At 45.2% G+C, this 19,269-nt stretch overlaps 1 protein-coding gene across 1 annotated transcript in view; it reads right to left on the bottom strand.

Annotated features, from left to right (window-relative positions):
- Positions 1-19,269, bottom strand: part of COG7 (component of oligomeric golgi complex 7) — a 219,679-nt gene that overhangs the window by 32,979 nt on the left and 167,431 nt on the right. The window contains exon 15 of the mRNA XM_078664791.1: positions 9,808-9,891. Within this exon, the coding sequence (XP_078520917.1) occupies positions 9,808-9,891 (84 nt within the window). The remainder of the gene's footprint in view (positions 1-9,807; positions 9,892-19,269) is intronic.

The following is a 19,269-nucleotide window of genomic DNA, read 5'->3' as shown; positions in this document are numbered from 1 at the left end:
ATATACAGATACATGGGTACAATTAAAGCTTGACAGCGGCTCATTTTTATCAAGACGTATACCGATGAGCAAGGGGCTCAAGCAGGGATGTGTATTGGCCGGACCCTATTCAATCTCTTTTTGCTAGACTTGGTACCATCATTGAATGTCTCTAATTCCCATGCTCCTAGACTAGGAGGCCTAGCACTGTCAAGCTTTCTCTATGCAGATGATATAGTTCTGGTCAGCCGCACACAGGTCGGCCTACAGCACCCCCTCATCACAACACAAGAATATACTGAAACAAACTCCTTAAACTGCAAGAAACCACAGGCCTGGTTCTGTGGCCAAACACGCGTTGAAGCAGCAACAGAATACAAATACCTACGGGTGATCAAAGACAAGGGAGGTCATTTTGTTGCCCAGAGGGAATCAATCAAAAGTAAAGGCCTTGCTTGGCAGTCACATTAAGGATCCTTATGTCTATCGCTACTCCTCTTAGCTCGAGCTCCAAACTTATACCAACGATAGCTTACAGCAGCGAACTACAGAGGGGCAGGGATGCTAAACCCCTGGACAGCACCATAATAAGAGTTTATATAAAATCATCTTTAACCTACCAAATAACACCTTGCCAGCACAGATCAGGGTGGAGTTTGGACTACAATGGCAGACATTGGCAAGGCATGGAGCCTTCTTTATCAGCTGGGGCAATATCTGGAAGGCTCCACCAGAACCCCTCAATCACTACCTATGATTAGAGCTGCAACAGAGAGTCTCTTCACCAGCCATGACTTACCTTAATGAATGCCTGCACAACACAAGACTCCTCTAGCTCTGGGAATAAACCATCAGTAATGTTTCATTCAAAAGTTAGCTAGTGTGTACATCAGGAAAATCTATTTCGCTGGTTGAAGACAAAGCTACATTAGCAAAGAGGGCACATGGCTGCATGACATTGAGCACTTATAGCGCACTGGCACCTCAAAAATACTTCAGCCTAGGCTATTCAGAAACCATTAAACAATTTCTGAAATATCGATTGGGGTTATTACCATGCGCTCAGCACCTTCCACACTGGCAAAGGGACCATGCAGGATCAGCTTGCCGCTTATGTGGCACATCCACGGAAGATCTGATACACCTCCTTTGCACCTGCAAAGATCTCGCGAAGGAATGGAGGCAGCTCCTAAAAGCCTATTTTAATCAAAGAGGATGGTGGATTAGGAATCAGGCCGTGCTGGCCTGCCTTGCACCAGAGGATCCGCAGCTGAACTGCCGACTGGTACAATTCCTGACACTGGTTGCTAAAAAGATGTCAGAATGCCGAGTTAGGGGTTTCTGGCGCAAAACAACTCGAAGTTGGCTCTAAGCACCTGCTAACACTTCTTAAATTCAAGCCACGTTTTTCTTTTTATGCATGGCCTCACTGTATTTTAACGTCAAATGAATCTTTGCAGTAAGGGAGGCTACCAGCAAGGGTTTTACCTCGAATGCCGCACAATTTTATACCAAGACACATTCTAAGAACTTAACTTATATATTTTAATGGACTGCTGACTGCGCACACAAACTTTTATCACAGTGTAAGGATTGTAATGCTTTTTTTCTCTTATGCAATGGTTTTAAGTAACTATGCAAATACATTCTTACTTTACTTGACTAACCTAAGCTTGCCATCTAAATAGTGATAGTGACAGTGACGTGCAACGTTTGTATGCAATCTTGTGTACTGCTGGGGCCAAATGAAATGCTAGTGTTTGTTTTTCTGTTCCAGTTTGTCTTTTACTGTCAGCTAGCTGGTCTTTCTGTAATTGGTGGATTTTAGATGGCAACTGATGCCCCAGTGATGTCAATAGTTGAAAATCGGTGAAGAAATCACTGACACATCTGACCTCATGATATTTATTTTATACATTTAGACAAATATTTGAGGAATCAATTTCTCTGCACAAAATGTGTTCAGGTTTGATTCTTCTTCAAGGTTCAATAATGACATCCTCTATACTCTACACCTACACTAAATATGTTGGATTATCCTGGAGGATCTGGGATACTCATCTCCACACAAATATTAACCAGCTGTGCATTAAAGTAAATCGAAATTCTGACCTCTCACTCTTTTTTTATATATATATTTTTATTAATAGAAGAAAAACAAGAGGAGATAGTACACATATCAGGTATCATACAATAGAGTACATTACAAATGTGAATAGGCGAATAAACCAACATGGTAAAATCAATGCACGGAGTATGAGACTTCAACTTTAGCAGATATGTGAGAGAAGAAAAACAGTACAATCAACAACCCCGTTAAGTTGATGTCTTCAAGGCCTGTCCACCCACGAATCAGGATAATTAAGACCATAGTAGACACCCAGATATGTGAAAAGATCGACTCAGGATAAGCAACCCACCTCTCGTATAAAAAGGGAAGGGAAAGAAAAAGGCCATAGAACTAAACAAAGACAACATTAAAAAAACTCCCCCAGTCCCCCCACCCTGCACCCCTGCAATGGCTACGGCCTGACCCCACTAGCAGCGTGGAGGAGTGTGGAGTGTGGCTCAATGCTTAGAGCGGCAGACCCTGATGCAGAGTTCTGGCCCGGGACCAGGGTTCAATTCCCGCCTCGGCGGGTCTTGGGCTCAATTTCCTCAGACTTGACAGTTCTCGCCTCGGTGCCTATTCTAATCGTAGGCCCGACGCTGGGCAATAGCTTGCTTAACCTCCACACCGGCCCCAACAGCGCTAGGATGCCTAGCTTCACCCTGGGGGTGCCCAGGAGTGGACACTTCACAGGGAAAGCCAGGAAGGGTTCCACAGTGGTATGAGTAATAGCGCCAGGAAACCGCTTGGTGGCAGTGCGCTCTACAAATACCTTGACATTTACATTTACATTTAGCAGCGTGCCTGTCGCCCATCAACTAAAACCTAAAAGAAACAAAAGAGTGGAGGAGGAGACATCATACAGTCTCCCGGTCTCCCCTACCCCCCGCCAGAAGCAAACCACCCCTAAATGTAGTCGAAACTTTGTAAAAGCAGCAATTACAGGCCGAACAAACCGGGGAAGTTTATAAAAACCGCTCGACTCCCGCATCATTATAGGCTGCAAGTCCCGTATCGAATGAAGCCTTTATATCAAACCCAGACAATCAAACTCATCCCTGGCACTTCCGATGTTTCGTGCGAGCTCTTTCCGCTCGAACCGCCATCTCGACAGAAAAATCAAAACGTTCAAGAAAGTCAAAACCAATACAGTAGGATCGAATCCAAAGTTTTAGTACTCGAAGTCCACAAATCAAACGGAGATAACTGTTCACCAACAGTAAGTCACGAGAACGTAGTTGAACCAACTGGGAGGAGAAGAATGATAAATCAATCCGATAGGCACTGTGGACGTTATCCAGGAGTACAAGATCGGCTATGTCCATCTTGGGGGGTATCGCCATTAAGTATAATGAGTTTTTGGTAGTTCCAAGCTGGAACGCTGTTGTTCGGGAGCCAACAAAAAACACCAGATCTTGTTTCCGCACGGGGCCCTCTGTCTCAGGCAAGACCGGCTTCACGGGTAACACAACGTGTTTCGATTCTGGCAAAGGGTCGGAGTCCGGTCTCAAACACATATTTTCAGCTGTTACGACCATTTTGTGGATGATGGCGGTGACTTGCAAGCGAAGCGCCCCCAATGGCGGCCATGACTGTCTGCAGCGACGGTGTACATTCCGCCCGCTCCATCTCCTTTCGCGAAGCAACAGATCAGGTCTTTAACCCCGGAGGTCGACTACTCCGGGGCAACAGGCACAGGCGGGCGGACGGTAACGGTGGGTGACAGTCAATCTCGTGGTCTCTACACCGTCGCCGCCAGCGAGGATCCAAACCGGTCGACCCCCGGGGCCCAGCAGGGTCCCCGGGCAACAGACCCCCGTCCACAGCTACAGGTGCATCTTGCCGCCGTATCCTTGGCATCAACCTGACCACAGCACCACCATCCAAACCGGTCAGGAAATTCTCCACTTCGGGTGACCGGACGCCACCCAAGTCCCGCGACCGATGTTGTTCAACTCCAACCCGGATGGGTCAGGAATCGAGGCCCCGGCTTCCACACTGGGTTAGGCCGAAAATGAAACACGGCGTAGCTTCACCATTCGAGACTATAAAAATCTCGGGATTGCACTTTTAGGCTCAGCGACACTTCAGCCACACGGGAGTCTGGTGCGAATTCAGGATCGATATCAGGATTTATCAGCTACTGGCGGAGGTCGGCGGAGCCGGGAGCTTACGCGGCCATCTTGGTTGCTAGCGTAGCTCCTCCTCTGACCTCTCACTCTTAACAGCCTGCTTTACCAAAATACATACATTGTTGAAAGGTAGACGCCAGAAACTGAATGAACTCAAAAATGTAATAAATGCAATCTTATCTGAAATGTTGGCTGTCAGCCTCTGCTTACAGAATCAGCAGAATCCATAGATGTCATACTGTATAGGAGATTAAGCATAAAAGTTTACAAGAAAAACCTGAAAAGTAGTCCTTGGCTTCAACTGATTTTTGCAACTTCTTCCTACCAATCAGTGATCTAAAAACTACAGTGCAATCAGTTGGACTCACTTCTTTACATTTGGGAAATGTAACTCTAACTGGAATACCTAAAAAGAGCTTGCAGCCTTTAAAAGCAGTCATCCATGTTGCAGCCCACTAGTCTCAGACTCTAGTAGAAATCTCACTTCACGTGTTTGTAAAATATCTTCAAATTGAGGTGAGAATTTTCTATAAAACAGCATATCTACCTTAGACAGCGTGATATTTAACTATCTAAATAATTTATCGCAAATAATAGACTATCTTTGCTGAATACCACATGGTTAAAAGCAATGCAACATGACCAGGGACTGTTCCATTGCTTCAAGAAGAGTTTAACTCCTTCACAAGCTTTCTCAGGCCATGATTCAAGCTCTTGGAACTCTTTGCCCTTGTCCACTGGACTAGCTTACTCTTTCAACCAACTCAAAGCTTCAACAACAAAGTATTCTCCTAGAGAAATACCTTTGACACTACCCACATAACCCCTGCACCACAAACACTACTTGAAGAGGCACTTTAGTTTTGAGCAGCTTGACATTCTCATGTAATGCCTTTCTTCAGATGCCAAACTACTGATTATAATTTTTTTTTTTTAAATAATACTAACTGATGTATTACAATGGATTTACTCATATGAAAATAAAGTACATTTAGGTAGTGCAGAAAATTCACATAATTCAAAATCTATGTATATGAAAGCTGTTCATTTAATGGAAAGTTGATGATTTCAGTAAACAATCCCTAATTTGAATATGTTAACCAAACTGCTCTTTATTAGAAAAATGCGATCCTAACATTGTTGCAGGCTCTTGTAAAAGTGGCTGAACGTCCTCAATGCAAGTGCCCGACAAACTTTCTAAATGGTAAAGCTAGCTCTTACGTGGCTACATCTTGGCTACACCAACTATGCCAATCTGCTGTCATGAACCATGTGTAATACGTCAACAGTTGTGAACAGGATGAGAAAATAAAGAAAAATACTAACACACATGATTTGGACTGATACTTTCTTGGATTGACTTCCTGGTGATATAACTTTGATTACTCAGATTGCCTTTTGCTCGGGAACGGGATCTTGTTTTGTATTTGTTCTATGTGTACCTTGGGTAACAGAGGATTTTTGGATACGTGGGTTGCCGTCTCCTAGCTGTTCCCTCGAGCACCCTATAGATATTATTGGTATCCTGACTATAATAATGGCATCGCGCAAGGTTTGACCTAGCCACGTTTCAAAGTCACAAACTTTCTAAATGGTGAAGCGATCTCTTATAGCATTAAAACAAAATGCATAAAAATACTATCAGACACGATGATACACTGCTGGACCTTGTTTGCATCAATTTAAAACCAGAAAATAAATAAATAACAGAGCCTTACTTAATCATTGGATGCCAAGCCAACAAGTGTGGCCTTGGCCTAAATTTTCAAAGTAAGTCCACTGTGCATATACATGTTTCCTATTTAGATTGAAGTTGGCTTCTGCGACATCTGCCAAGTCTCCAGGCCGGTATTACCAACCATGGCCACCCCTAAGGGGGGCATAACCTTTCTAGGTTTCCAAAGAGAATGGAGAGCAGCAACTTCTTCATCAGAATTACCAATACTGATGAGGCAAGCCCCCATAAATAAAGAGTGTGGGGCAAATTATTCTTGGTTTTGTTGAATCAGTGACCTTGACTTATATGGCTGCTTTTACGGTCGTTCTCGACATTGATAAGTTAGCATGAGCTCTGCTGCCATGATGCTGCTTTTGCGCACGTTACTACATGACTTTATTTTGTAAGACTCTGTTTGTGCCTTTCACATGAGAACGGTCAGCTTTCTGCATTCTCTGCTTGTTCCTGGAGTTTAGTCTGAACACGATGCGCAAGGTCGATAAAAATGCCCTTTGTTATTCTGTTCTGGTCAGTCCCTACTACCTAGACAAAACATGCTAAACACAGCTGCACCGCTGGAGACTCGTGCTTTGATATTACGGGGAAGCATGTTGTTCACACACACTTGGAGTGAGACCTTTCCTTGGAGAAGAGCTATGCTGTTCCTATGACTTAAACCCTCCATCTAGGCTCTAAGGTATGGGGTCTGCTGACAAAGCCCAGAGATCTTCCTTTATATAATAAACCTCAACTTACCAATGGGGAGGGTGTTTTGGCCTTATAGTCCTTTTTCCACTGTCTGTATATGATGACATACCCTTTTTATTCTATGGTATTGTACCAATGCTAACTGTTTTAGGTTTATGCATATAGCTGCTGGTAGTGGCTCGTATACTACATTATAGATCACAATAGTTAAAATAAACATTTTTAACTAGACAGTGACTCTGACCATCCTTATTGTAGACAAGTATGAGTGAGTGAGCGAAAGGGTATATCTTGCTACTGCGATTCCTGAGAGTCAGGAGTGTTGTGTTCTGGGTTGTCTAATCATTGGTAGCTTCATGATTATGTAGGAGAACGAATGTGACACTATAGCTAGTCAGTTTTGGGATGTTGGGTACTAAGGTGGTAGGAAGCTACAAACCCAATGCACCGAGGTCCTGTTTTCCTGCGCATAGTTCTGTGTATGTGTAGAATCCCCACAACACTAGCAAGATATATGGCACATCAATTTTGGTGTATATTCTCCCATTTTTTGTAGTCCTCCACCATTATTGGCAAATGCCATAACTTCTACTTGTTATGGGCATATGAAGCAAAGGGATGGACAGAGAGTTTTCTGAGGTATGACACCTGTAGCCATCAGAAATAGCTACTTACTACAGAAGTGCACTATCTCTCATCTGAGTCTACTCCACTTTACAGATGAGAAAAGCACAAAAACATTTCAATTCCAAAAGCAAGAAAAGCTGCTAGAAAACAGTCACAAAAGAGAAGGAAATGTTTTTGAAAGAATATAAATGAGAGATGGTCATGTTCCAAAGAGAATTGGTTTGATACCGTAGTCAATTCAGGTTTCTCAACACTGGGTCCAAATACAGACAGCCAGTGGAATGAAAAGGGCAGAGGTGGGTGGACATTTATAAAGGATAGTTCGTTAAATAAACCACATGCACTGCCTCGCTTTCTTAGGTTACACCCAGGTATCTGATTCTTCAAGCCTGCCAGCTGCCACTTGAACACTTTAATGGAATATTTGGCACATCTCCCATCAGAACAGTTCACTCCTGCAGTGAGGCGGAGCAGAGTCAATCAACTAGTGCCTTCCTTGACAGCCCCAGGGCAATTCCTTAGATGGTGACATTCACACTGCACACAATCTCCTGCCTTAAATCGAACTCAAATGTCTATATCCCTTCGTAGGTAGTAGGCTTGCACCCTGCTTCATATGCAAAAAACTGCAAAATCAGCATTGCCCTCTACTGGGCACGACACTCCGTCCCACGTTAATGGCTTGCTTGTTGACACAGAAAAATCAAAAGAGCACTTCATCTCAAAATGACATTTTCTCTGTGTGGTGTTTATAAGAATGCTTCAAATTATGCTGTTAGTCAATGTACTATTATGAATGCATTTCTTCTGTACAATGCATAATAGAATGCAGAATGAACTGTTACGTTGGTAAACTCACTACAAAGGCAAAAAGTACAAATATAAAACTAGGATGATGACATGCAGCTAGTGTTCAACCTGGAAGATACTCCAACATCTATAGAATTATTCAAAAACAGAATGATATTTTATCCAGGACTGGATGAAAATTCATCAACTAAAACTGAATTCTGACAAAACTGAGGTGGCGCTGGTCAAAAACAAACTGCATTGCTGGGCCCTTCCTTTTGGCCTCAGGACCTAGGCTCCCCTCTTATTTTAAAAAAAAAAAACAGTCAAGGGCCTCGGCATACTTGTTGATGAAGACCTCTCAAAGAAACCCCAGATTGGAGCAGTGACCTCTTCCAGCTTCTTTCAGCTCCAGAAGATAAAACAAGTCAAGAAATTCTTCTCTGTTGAGGCCATCAACCAGATTGTAATCACTCCTGTGATGTCCCATACTGATTACGCTAAAACTCTTTACCTAAGTCTTCCTAAAGGCTTGAGCCAAAGACTGCAGCTTGATCAAAACCAAGCCGCCAGATTGGTCTAGCACAACCTAGATACTGCCATACTAAACCTTTGCTAAATAAACTGCCCTGGCTCCCAGCTGCACAAAGAACCCTGTTTAAAACGGGATGTATGATTTTTATAATCTGCAATGTTAAATGGCCCACCTTTGTGTCCACCAGAATACAGAACTATTTCCCCAGGCGTAATGTCAGATCTGCACACCTCAATCTCTTAGAGGTCCCCAAGTTCTATAGGAAAAGACTGGTCGGAACCAGGTTTGTTGTGCTGGCTCCCGTAGTTTGGAAGTCTTTCCCAGACAACATAAGAACCGCAAACTCCTGCGAGCATTTCAGAACCCTGCTAAAAACATGGCTTTTCAGACAAGCCCACGATTAAATGCTTCTTCACTCTGCTGCTAGTGCTCTCAACTCCAAGAAACCTTTCGGTGAACGTGCGCTTTAGAAGTTCTTTATAACATAACAAGGAGATGTGCAGGATCTGAAGGGCGTATGATGCACATGTGGCAGACTTGATCTAATCAACATATTAGCCTTTAACCAATGCAAGTCACAAATGTCAAAAATCTGGAGAAATGACATTGTATAAACGTTCATGGTCTGAAACACCACTTGATAAACATGTGTATGGGCAAAGATAGTTCAAGGTGCATAGAGTAGTATGTGAAGAACTGTAGGATCTGGAAGCATTCAGGATGCAAATATGCATTTTTGAAGTAGCAGAGTAGTAGCAGGATCTAAAAGCATGCAAGCTATGCATGTACATAATCTCAAGGAATGGAAAGTGCCCATATGCGTATCCGCAAAAGGTGCAGGATACATATAGGAATGTGCTATGCATGCATGTTCTGAGGAAGTGGAGTACGTATGGGATCTGCAAAAGTAGAAGGTGAGCATGGTTAGCGGTTGTGTGAATTGGAAATGAAGGAAATGCAATGTGTATCAAAGGGAAAAGGCAAAAAAACATGCATGACAATATACAAAACATATTAATCCGAATAGCAAGTTCTGAAATGTATACCCATGCATTTGCTAAGTTGGAATTCATTACCATAGAAAAGTCAAGACACATCTGGGTAATGCGACACAAGGTGCCTTTTACTGTTGAGATACACTTCTAAGATTCTGGACTGACAGGCAGACTCTACTCTGATGAGCTATGGATAGACTGTGGGTGCCTCTTACATTGCTGATGTACTCCAGAGGTGTCAGGCTGAAGGTGGGCAGGTCATCCGTCAGGGTTTCGCCGGTCCCAGTAGAACTCCAGCACTGGGCAAAAGCAAAGGAGAGAGGTCAGAATTGCTCGACTATTAACGAAAAGACAAGCAGCATGGACTGCACAGTAACAATCTGCAGAGGTAGGTAAGAGGTATGTGCACAGGCAACTTGATCTCTAGGTATTGTAAATGATAAACTGCTACATAATCCTTCCTGGAGAAGACCAAAGCTAAACTGAAGAAACAAAAGCAGCATCAACACTGAAGCATGGGCAGTGCCAATTCATGGAGTGGGGACAGACAACCTATGTTGGGAGCACTCACCTAATGCCTACTTGTATACATAGAAGAGTAAGGTAGAAAGCATTATCCACATTTCTGGATGGATCTGAAAGGTCTCAACTGCAAAGAAAATGTTACCTGACTTTGATAATGTTCTATCTGGTGGATTTTTAATCTTACTGCAGATTTCTCACCTTTTGACTTACCCGGGGTTCCAGAATAGACCCAGAAACGTTTTTGCAACTGCTCCCGCGCGGCAATACATGGCACCATCAGATTTTTAGTTGACTTCACCTCACCTCCGGAAGTGATGGTGCGGAGCTGTATATAGGCACCACCACTGGTTACAGTTGTCAGTTAACAATACACATTCCACCGACTTAGACCTGAAGCGTCCGCAGCATATTGAGAACTCTGCCTGGGCAGTATCTAACATGGAACCTTATTAATACATAGAAGTTCACTCCACAGAACTGGAAGGTGGGTGGGTTGGTAAGGAATCAGCAATGGATAGAGCTTTCACCAGAAACAGCATTATTTAAGGTAACTTTTTCTTCTGATTAATACTTCCAACAACAATTCCTCACCTTTTTGAAGTAGGGCCTCCCAAAAGGTAGAGGGTCTGATGAGCTGGCTCTATACCAACAAATCTTTCATGACCAAGTAGAGAAAATGGTTCTCTCTCCAGACCTCAGATTCTAGGTGATAATGCCTGGTGAATTGTTAATGGATGCCCATGCAGCCACCCGAACAACCCAAGCCAAGGCGGTAGTGGCAGCCTTAGCTCTAGTAGAATGGCATTCACCTTTATGGTAAATGCACAACATTTTTCATACAAAGAACACTATATCTGGATAGGCTCAGTTTTATGACTACCTCTAGCTCCTTAGCACTAGGGAACCCAACAAAAAGTTGGTCATACACAATGTGCTCCTTAGTCCGATAGATATGAAAGTTAAGGGTCCTTTTGGGGCCCAATGCTGCGGCCTCTGCTCCTCCTGAGAAGGAGGTGGCAGAGTAGAGAGAAGAAAGTGGAGAGCAAGATGGACTTGCCCACAAAGAACAACAATACCACCTTTCGCAAAAATGATGTCTGACTCCGAATTACGAGGCTGTCCAGAATGAAGAAGATTGCACAGACAGTGGCAGCGGTTCACTGATACGCCGCTCAGAAGTAACTGTAATGAGGAAGACAGTTTTAACAGTCAATACCCTCAAAGAACAGTTGTGCCTAGGCTCGACATGTACAGAAGACCTTTTAGAGAAAAAAAAAGCATCACAACTGATGACTTGAACAGGGCGATCTGACTAGGTAAATGCAAAAAGGGTGAAAGGGCAAGCGAATAACCTTTGCCAGTGCCTAGTCAGACTAGAGAAGTACATAAGAGAGTTTAGCTTGCAGTGGATTAACCCGATGGGATTCATCAGGCCATAACATTTACCTATCGTCCAGAATATATTGACTTTGTGGACAGGTGGCAGTATGCCAGGATGACATCCACAGCCTCCTCAGGCAGATCGAATCCACTCAGCTGAATTCGCTCAATCTCCATGCATGTAGGTGCAGGTTCGGGTGCAGCCTATGGACCTGTTTTTAGGAAAGCTGGTCCTCCTGAAGAGACCGATACAATGGGGCAGATGCTTAGACTCAGCAGGTTGGAGTGCTAGGTTCTCCGAGATCAGTCTGTGGCTATCAGGATAAGCTGAGCCTGGACCCTACTGACCTTCAGAGGCTGAACAATGAGAATTCTTGGTGATACCAAAAAGATCTACCCAAGGCACACCCCACTAGGAAAAGACGCTTTGAAGATGTGTTGAATACTCCCAGTGCAAATGCCAATTCTGGATTGCTAGAAAGTATCTGCTGAGCTTGTCCACTTTGGCATTCAGGGACCTTGCCAGATGACAGACAGTCAAAGAATTTCCCTCAAGGTTCTGCTTGCGCCATGGCCTCAGAGCCTTCTGGCAGAGCACACACAGCCCCACACGGACCTGTTTTTTGCAGTATAACATATCGGTCTTGCTGAATTAAAGTTGCACACGACTGCCCTTGATGGAGTGTAGAAAGGACCTGAGAGACAATCTGACAATAAGCATGTAGGAAAGTAGGGTTTGCAATCCTATGATCACCCAGATTTTTGCTTTTTGCTTCACTGGTTTACGACTTTCCCTGGCTGTGGGCCTGCTAATCAGACCCACAGCCTAGCTGTTCTCTCTATTCCAAATTGTACCCAGGTACTGAATTGGCACTGGGCCCTCTCCAAGTCCCTGTACCCAGGGCTGAGGTGTACCCAGAAGTCTCCCAGGGGCTGCAGCATGTATTATGCCACCCCTGGACTGACTAACCAAACAGACACAACTGGCTGCTTGACAGCTGGGGGCAAGGTGGTGTACTCACCCTTTGCTTTAGATATAGTATCCCTATATCTAAACCTAAATGGGCACACAGATCTCCTATCAGTCACTCCTATGGCAGGCCTTGACAATCCTGAAGGCAGAGTGCTTGGAATCGTGTGAGATAGTGCTCTGGCATGAGCTGAGCCTGTCTGCGGCTTTCGGGATCCATCCCTTAGCCCTTTCCATGATATCGCATACCATATACTCTTAAGTGCATTATAATCCTCGCGGTTATATGACAACTCTGGTATCGCTTTATCAAAACATGTCGAGTAAGGTGTCATACGAATTGGAATACTAACCCCTCGCCAATTCTGGCGACGGGGTTAGCATTCCACCCTTCTAGAGGGACACGACATGGTGGTAACCTGTAAACCCGGTTAAAGTCAGACATAGCCTTAGCTCCACAAAATGGATGCTGCCACCGAGACACAAGTCTGCCCTCCTGCTGCTGGGAGTCCTCCCAGAGCAGGAGGCAAGGACAAAGGGTTTCCTGTCAGGGGCGGTGCCAGCACCGTCCCAGACAGGATTTTGTGTATCCTAGGTAGGCAGGGCTTTAGAGGAAGGTGACTGCAAGTGGCATAATTACATAAATACAAAAAAGAAGACCAGGTCTGTTGGAGTGTGCTGTGATATGCGGCGAGTAGGATCACATGGAGGTATGTGTAACAATAGTTGAGTCACACTGGGCTATTACATTTCCCTTCAGACCACCCTCGTGGCGGAGTATCATCATGTGGGAAAAGGACGTTCGCTTAAAATGCCGCTCAACCGTCAGATGATGATGCGGAAAGAGAAAGCGACGTATTGTGCAACAGTGTTGCTCAATGGGTAATGCTGAATGGGTGCAGTGCTCTAAATCATAGTGCTATCTAAAATTAACTACCCAAATTCAAAACAATGATAATAAGTTTGGGTGTCAAGATTAAAAACACGCATAGTAGTTTAAAGAGTGAAACTACTCAATGGCGCTGTGCAGAGTGGTCAACTAGTTTCAGCCTAATGGAGAATTGCTCCAGCCTTCGTCAGGACCTAATAATCAATAAGCTACTGCAAAAAACTATACTTAGTACTTAAGATTGCATAAACACTATATTTGCAGCACAGTCATTAACGTGAAATGTACTTGTAAGAATCAATGTCTGCCAGGAACTTGGAGCCCCAATGTCCGCTGGAGACAGGAAGGTAATCTTCTTCCTGTTGACAAAGTACAGAAAGTGCATACCATACATTAAATTGCACACATAGAGCCACATAACCTCATAAAAACCGCAATAACAGAACACAGATGCGGAAACAATTTGCGTTCCACATAACAATGAACATATTAGCTCAATCACACGGAGGCATTTCCTCCTAGTGATACTCACCCAGCTTTGTGTGAGTGACGGCCTCACCTCGCCCGGCAACCGCTCGGGAGGTAGAGGCCCCGCTCTAATGTGTAGAAAAGAAAGGGCACAGTTAGCAAACAAAGCTTCTGTGTCCCACCAAATTGTACTACACATATACCCCCAAAAAAACGTGTGATCGACCCCAGAGCTGCCCCTCCATATGAATATACCTCCAAGACAGTAGTTCATAATTAACAGTTAACAGTTAACTTAGTCGTAAAAAATATATTTTTTGGAAAGAATAGAAGGAATGGCCACTAGCGAGCATATAGGTCACACTATGTAGCAAACTGAAAGGCACAGAATCATTGTAAACATGCGCCAGACCCACCAAAAGATACCGTAGCTAGGTGGGCCAATGGAACCCTAATCACTTGTTCTTATTAAAAGGTTTAGGGAGATAAGCATCCAGATATCTTACACTAGTTTCAAAAATAAATAAATATAACAGACTTAAGACGGGGCCTCATTGCCATGTTTAAAATAAACAGAGCATCTGCTGGCTTACCTTTCCGTCGGTACCTCGCGCTGAATTCAAGCGGAAGGGAAGGTGCCGGCGGGGTCAACCAGCTGGTTTAAATATCCGGATTGCTTGGATCAGCCGCCTATCACGGTGCTCGGGATTAAAATGAATACATATGACCCTCCTTCCCTTTCCTCTCGTATTACGCCGCAATCATTCTGAAAAACTTCATTCGCGGCTAAACATAGCGCTGATCCCTCACGCATGCGTGCGTGCAACCAGCTTACCAGACATTGATTCTTACAAGTACATTTCACGTTAATGACTGTGATGCAAATATAGTGTTTATGCAATCTTAAGTACTAAGTATAGTTTTTTGCAGTAGCTTATTGATTATTAGGTCCTGACGAAGGCTGGAGCAATTCTCCATTAGGCTGAAACTAGTTGACCACTCTGCACAGCGCCATTGAGTAGTTTCACTCTTTAAACTACTATGCGTGTTTTTAATCTTGACACCCAAACTTATTATCATTGTTTTGAATTTGGGTAGTTAATTTTAGATAGCACTATGATTTAGAGCACTGCACCCATTCAGCATTACCCATTGAGCAACACTGTGGCACAATACGTCGCTTTCTATTTCCGCATCATCATCTGACGGTTGAGCGGCATTTTAAGCGAACGTCCTTTTCCCACATGATGATACTCCGCCACGAGGGTGGTCTGAAGGGAAATTTAATAGCCCAGTGTGACTCAACTATTGTTACACATACCTCCATGTGATCCTACTCGCCGCATATCACAACACACTCCAACAGACCTGGTCTTCTTTTTTGTATTTATGTATTCATGGAAGGGGCGTCAGTTGACAGGTCTTTAAATTATTTCCCTTTGACCCTGAGCACAATTGTTTATAGTAGACTGCAAGAGGCACCCCGGTGCTCACTGTGCATAGGCCGGCTAGAACCAGTTCCAGGGGCACTCCAGCCCCTGTCCTGGGGAAAGCCCGCCAAGGGAGAGGGGTGTAACCACCCCCCTCCTGGTCCCACCCATAGGGCAGGACTTAGTCGCGTGCCAGCCCCCTTTTTCAGGATAAAGGCAGGAGCTGGCCCCCTTCCAAACTAGATCATCTTTGAATCCTGAAACTATTTTCCACGAAAGGAACTCTCGACTTCTTCTCAAGATTTCTCCCTTGTGACTAAGGAGTAGTCACCCTGCAGCAGCAGGCACCAACCAAGCATCGCGGTCTGCTGTTAGTCTCTCCTCCTGATCAAGACTGCCCAGCACGACGAGAACCGGCTTCCCTGGCACCTCTGACCTCAACCTGCATCATCAGCCCAGCTGTGATCCGTGGGTGTGAAGAGACCTCGAGGGACCGGCTATCTTTGAAGACTGCACGACGCTTGCCCAGCACGACCACCGAGCAACCCTCGACTGAGTGCTTTGGGGTAAGAGAAGCCCTGACCCTGAGCAGCTCCGGCACCGAAGTCCAGCCCCCCTGCATCCACGAGATCTGCGTGGGGCCCTTCTGCTCTTGACTGCTCACCGCGTTGTCCAGGTCGCTTGCCCGTTGGCTAGTGGTCCTCTCACGACGCTCCACGACGCCAAACACTGCTGGTCTGGTTGCTCCAGACTAGCCCTTGCTCCCCTCCAACAGAGGAGCACCCTGGACCCTCCTGGTCCACCCAAGACGCCATTTTAGGTCCACCGCGTGGGCCTTGCATTTGCCAAGACTTGTTGCCCAATCCTGGGTCCAGCGACGTCAGCAGCAGATACCTTCGTGGGACAGCTCGCACCTCCATCCTGGTCGCCGACAACGCCTCCTGGTCCGAGAGACTGCAGAGCCCAGCAGTGCCCACTCACCTGGTCGAGGTGACTTCGTCCGGTGCCACCCTGGTGCCCACCTAGATCACTGGCTAGTGATTCAGAACTTGGTCCCCTCTGCTTTCAGGTCTTCTTCTTCCCTGATCCAGGCTTGGATCACCACTAACTTTCTTCACTGGCCGCCTGCCAGCAACTTCTTCTTCAGGCTCCTGGTTCTTCAACGAGGGTTTCCGACGTAACTTCAACCCTATGCAGCCGCAGCCCCTGGGCTAGGTAAACCGAGTACTCCGGTGCTCCAGCATAGTCCAACACTCCTAGTGTTCGGATCCACTCTTGTTTTCGACCCACCTAGTCGGGTTCGCCCGAGAACAGTAACTTTGCAATTGCTAGCTTCCATAGACATTTTCCCGCCTTACGCGTGAGAGTTCCCACTCTGCACATGACGTCCACAGGCCTCCTGCATCTAATCCCAGTGTTTAGAATTGTAGGCCTAGCGATTCCTGAGTCTATGAGAATAGTTACTTAACTGCTAGTAATTCGCATTCCACTTATTGTGTATATGGTTTTTCGTGCCCCTAGGGCATTTGTGTAAATTGTGCGACTTAAAGTATTTTCGTAAGAGTTTTGTTGTGTGCTTAGCTCCCTGACTCATAAAGAGTTCAGGGTAGTCTTGTTATAAATAAATATCTGTTTATTTTCATAACAACTTGTGTGGTGTCCTTTCACTTGGTGTTCAAGGGGTAATGTGATGGTAAAACAGCTGGCTTAACACGCCCTCTAGAGTCTTAGCCTTAGACTGCTCGTATCCATGCTACTAGGATAGCTGGTCTATAAGGTTGACTTACAACCAATCATCAATAAGGGTTGTTTGGACTGATACAAAGTGCTCACTAGAATAGTGAACATTATATATCAGGCCAACTTCTCACATTGGTGAGCAGCGGTTGGGATTTGAGCTTGCTGTTGTTTCACCACACATATCCTAAGAATATCATTTGAAAGATCACATGAGTACCAAAGGTACATATAACTTAGCTTAGAATACTCTGAGTTCTACTGAACCAGCTGTTGTAGCTCCTAGGGCCTAGCACACCCTAAACTACAACTCTAGCAAGGGATCAGTAGGCAAACAAATAGTGTAGGTAAGTGCACCACTTACACCTCACTAGAAAAGCATGTCTAACCATGGAGAGTCCACTGAGACTCCCCTGGTAAGCATGGACCCTCCACAGGTCACTTCAAGATATGCAGCTCTCAGTTTCCAGGAGATGAGACAAGTGTGTACCTCCAGGAAACTGAAACAGGGGTCTAACCCCACCATTCCCTTTCTGATAGGTCTCTTAGAGACCTATGATGCGAGAAAGATTTCTCAGCTAGATGGGAATATGCCAGCCTTAGAGGGTACCTCTGGGGATCCAGACCTCCACAACACTGACAATGCAGTTGAGGAGGAGGAACTCAAGGAGCTCTCTGGGGATGAGGTAGACAAAGGTCTTGATGTAGTCAGAAGGCTAACTAGGGCCAACTTAGACTTGCTTGGGCTAGGATCTGGGGGACCCCCAGTACTGACCCTAAGTAGGCCTAACCTTGGAGTTAGGAGAGATAGATCTCTTTCTAGGGACTCCAATAGATTTCTGCACTCTAATGCCTCTTCTCAGAGGAGGAGGAACTCTCCCCAGAGGAGATTGACTTCCCCTCAGAGAATAGAGCATGAAGCTAGGATGAGACAGGCTACTCTGAGGATTGAAAGGGAAGAACTTGCCCTGGCCAAAGAGAAGCTTGCCTTTGCAAGAGAGCAGAAGATGAGTGGGTTAGCTCCCACTGGTGGCAGCAATCTCCCAAGAGATAAAGAGAAGGGTTTAGATACTAAACACCTGACAAAGATAGTGCCCCCCTTTAAGCAAGGGGATGACATCCAGAAATGGATGGCTGCTCTGGAGAGGGCCTGCACTGTGCAGTGCATTCCCCAGAGTCAGTGGGCAGCTATACTGTGGCTCTCCTTTGATGGTAAAGGTAGAGATAAGCTCCTCACTACTAGAGTTGAGGATGCTATCAATTACCAGGTCCTGAAGAATACACTGGTTGATGGGTTTGGCTTAACAACTGAGCAGTACAGGTTGCTGTTCAGAGACACCCAGAAAACTCAGTCTCAGGACTGGTCTGACTTTGTGGATTGTGCCACTAAGGCTTTGGAGGGCTGGTTGCTGGGTAGCAAGGTTACAGATTACACAGGATTGTATAATCTTATGATGAGAGAACAGATTTTAAATAACTGTCAGAACCAGTTGTTGCACCAGCACCTTGTTGATTCAGATCTGACCTCTCCCCAAGAATTGGGAAAGAAGGCAGACAAATGGGTCAGAACAAGGATCAAGCAGAACCAGAACCAGGGTGGTCAGAAGAAAGCAGACCAGAAGGGTAATACCAAAAGTGAACAAAATGACCAGAAGTCTTCGACAGGTCCCCAACAAACCAAAGAGGGTGGGGGTCAGGCTTCACAGCAGAAAAAGAAGACTCCAGAAGGCCAGTCAAAAAGGTGGTGCCAGTACTGTAAAAGTAAATCTCACTGGTTTAGTGAGTGCACCAAAAGAGGAGGGCAACCTCCTACCACTACAGCCCCTAAGGCAACTGCACCCCCTAGTACAGTCAGTAGTGGTAGTGCTCCTCCCAAGGCATTAGTTGGGTTAACCTTGGGAACTGAGGGGTCTGGCAACTTAGTTGGCACACTCACTCAGGCTGTCCTTGTCTGTACAGGGGATGTGGATATATCCCCTGACACAAGTCCCAATACTTTGGGCAAATACAGGCAGACACCTTTGATAAATGGAAAAATGGCTCAGGCCTACAGGGACACTTGTGCCAGTGTCACAATGGTGACACCTAACTTTGTGGACCCTGGACAGATCATGCTAGGTCCCGAGTACCTAGTGACCAATGCCAGCAATGTCACTACCCACCATAGTATGGCAATTGTTGATTTCTCCTGGGGAGGGGTAAGTGGCCCAAAGAAGGTTGTGGTTAGTTCAGACCTCCCTGTAGAATGTCTGTTGGGCAATGATTTGGAAACATCCCT

The sequence above is a fragment of the Lissotriton helveticus genome, chromosome 10, assembly GCF_964261635.1.
Source record: "Lissotriton helveticus chromosome 10, aLisHel1.1, whole genome shotgun sequence".
NCBI lineage: Eukaryota > Metazoa > Chordata > Amphibia > Caudata > Salamandridae > Lissotriton > Lissotriton helveticus.
Note: the sequence above shows the minus strand (reverse complement) of the source record. Positions and strands in the feature narration are given on the sequence as shown.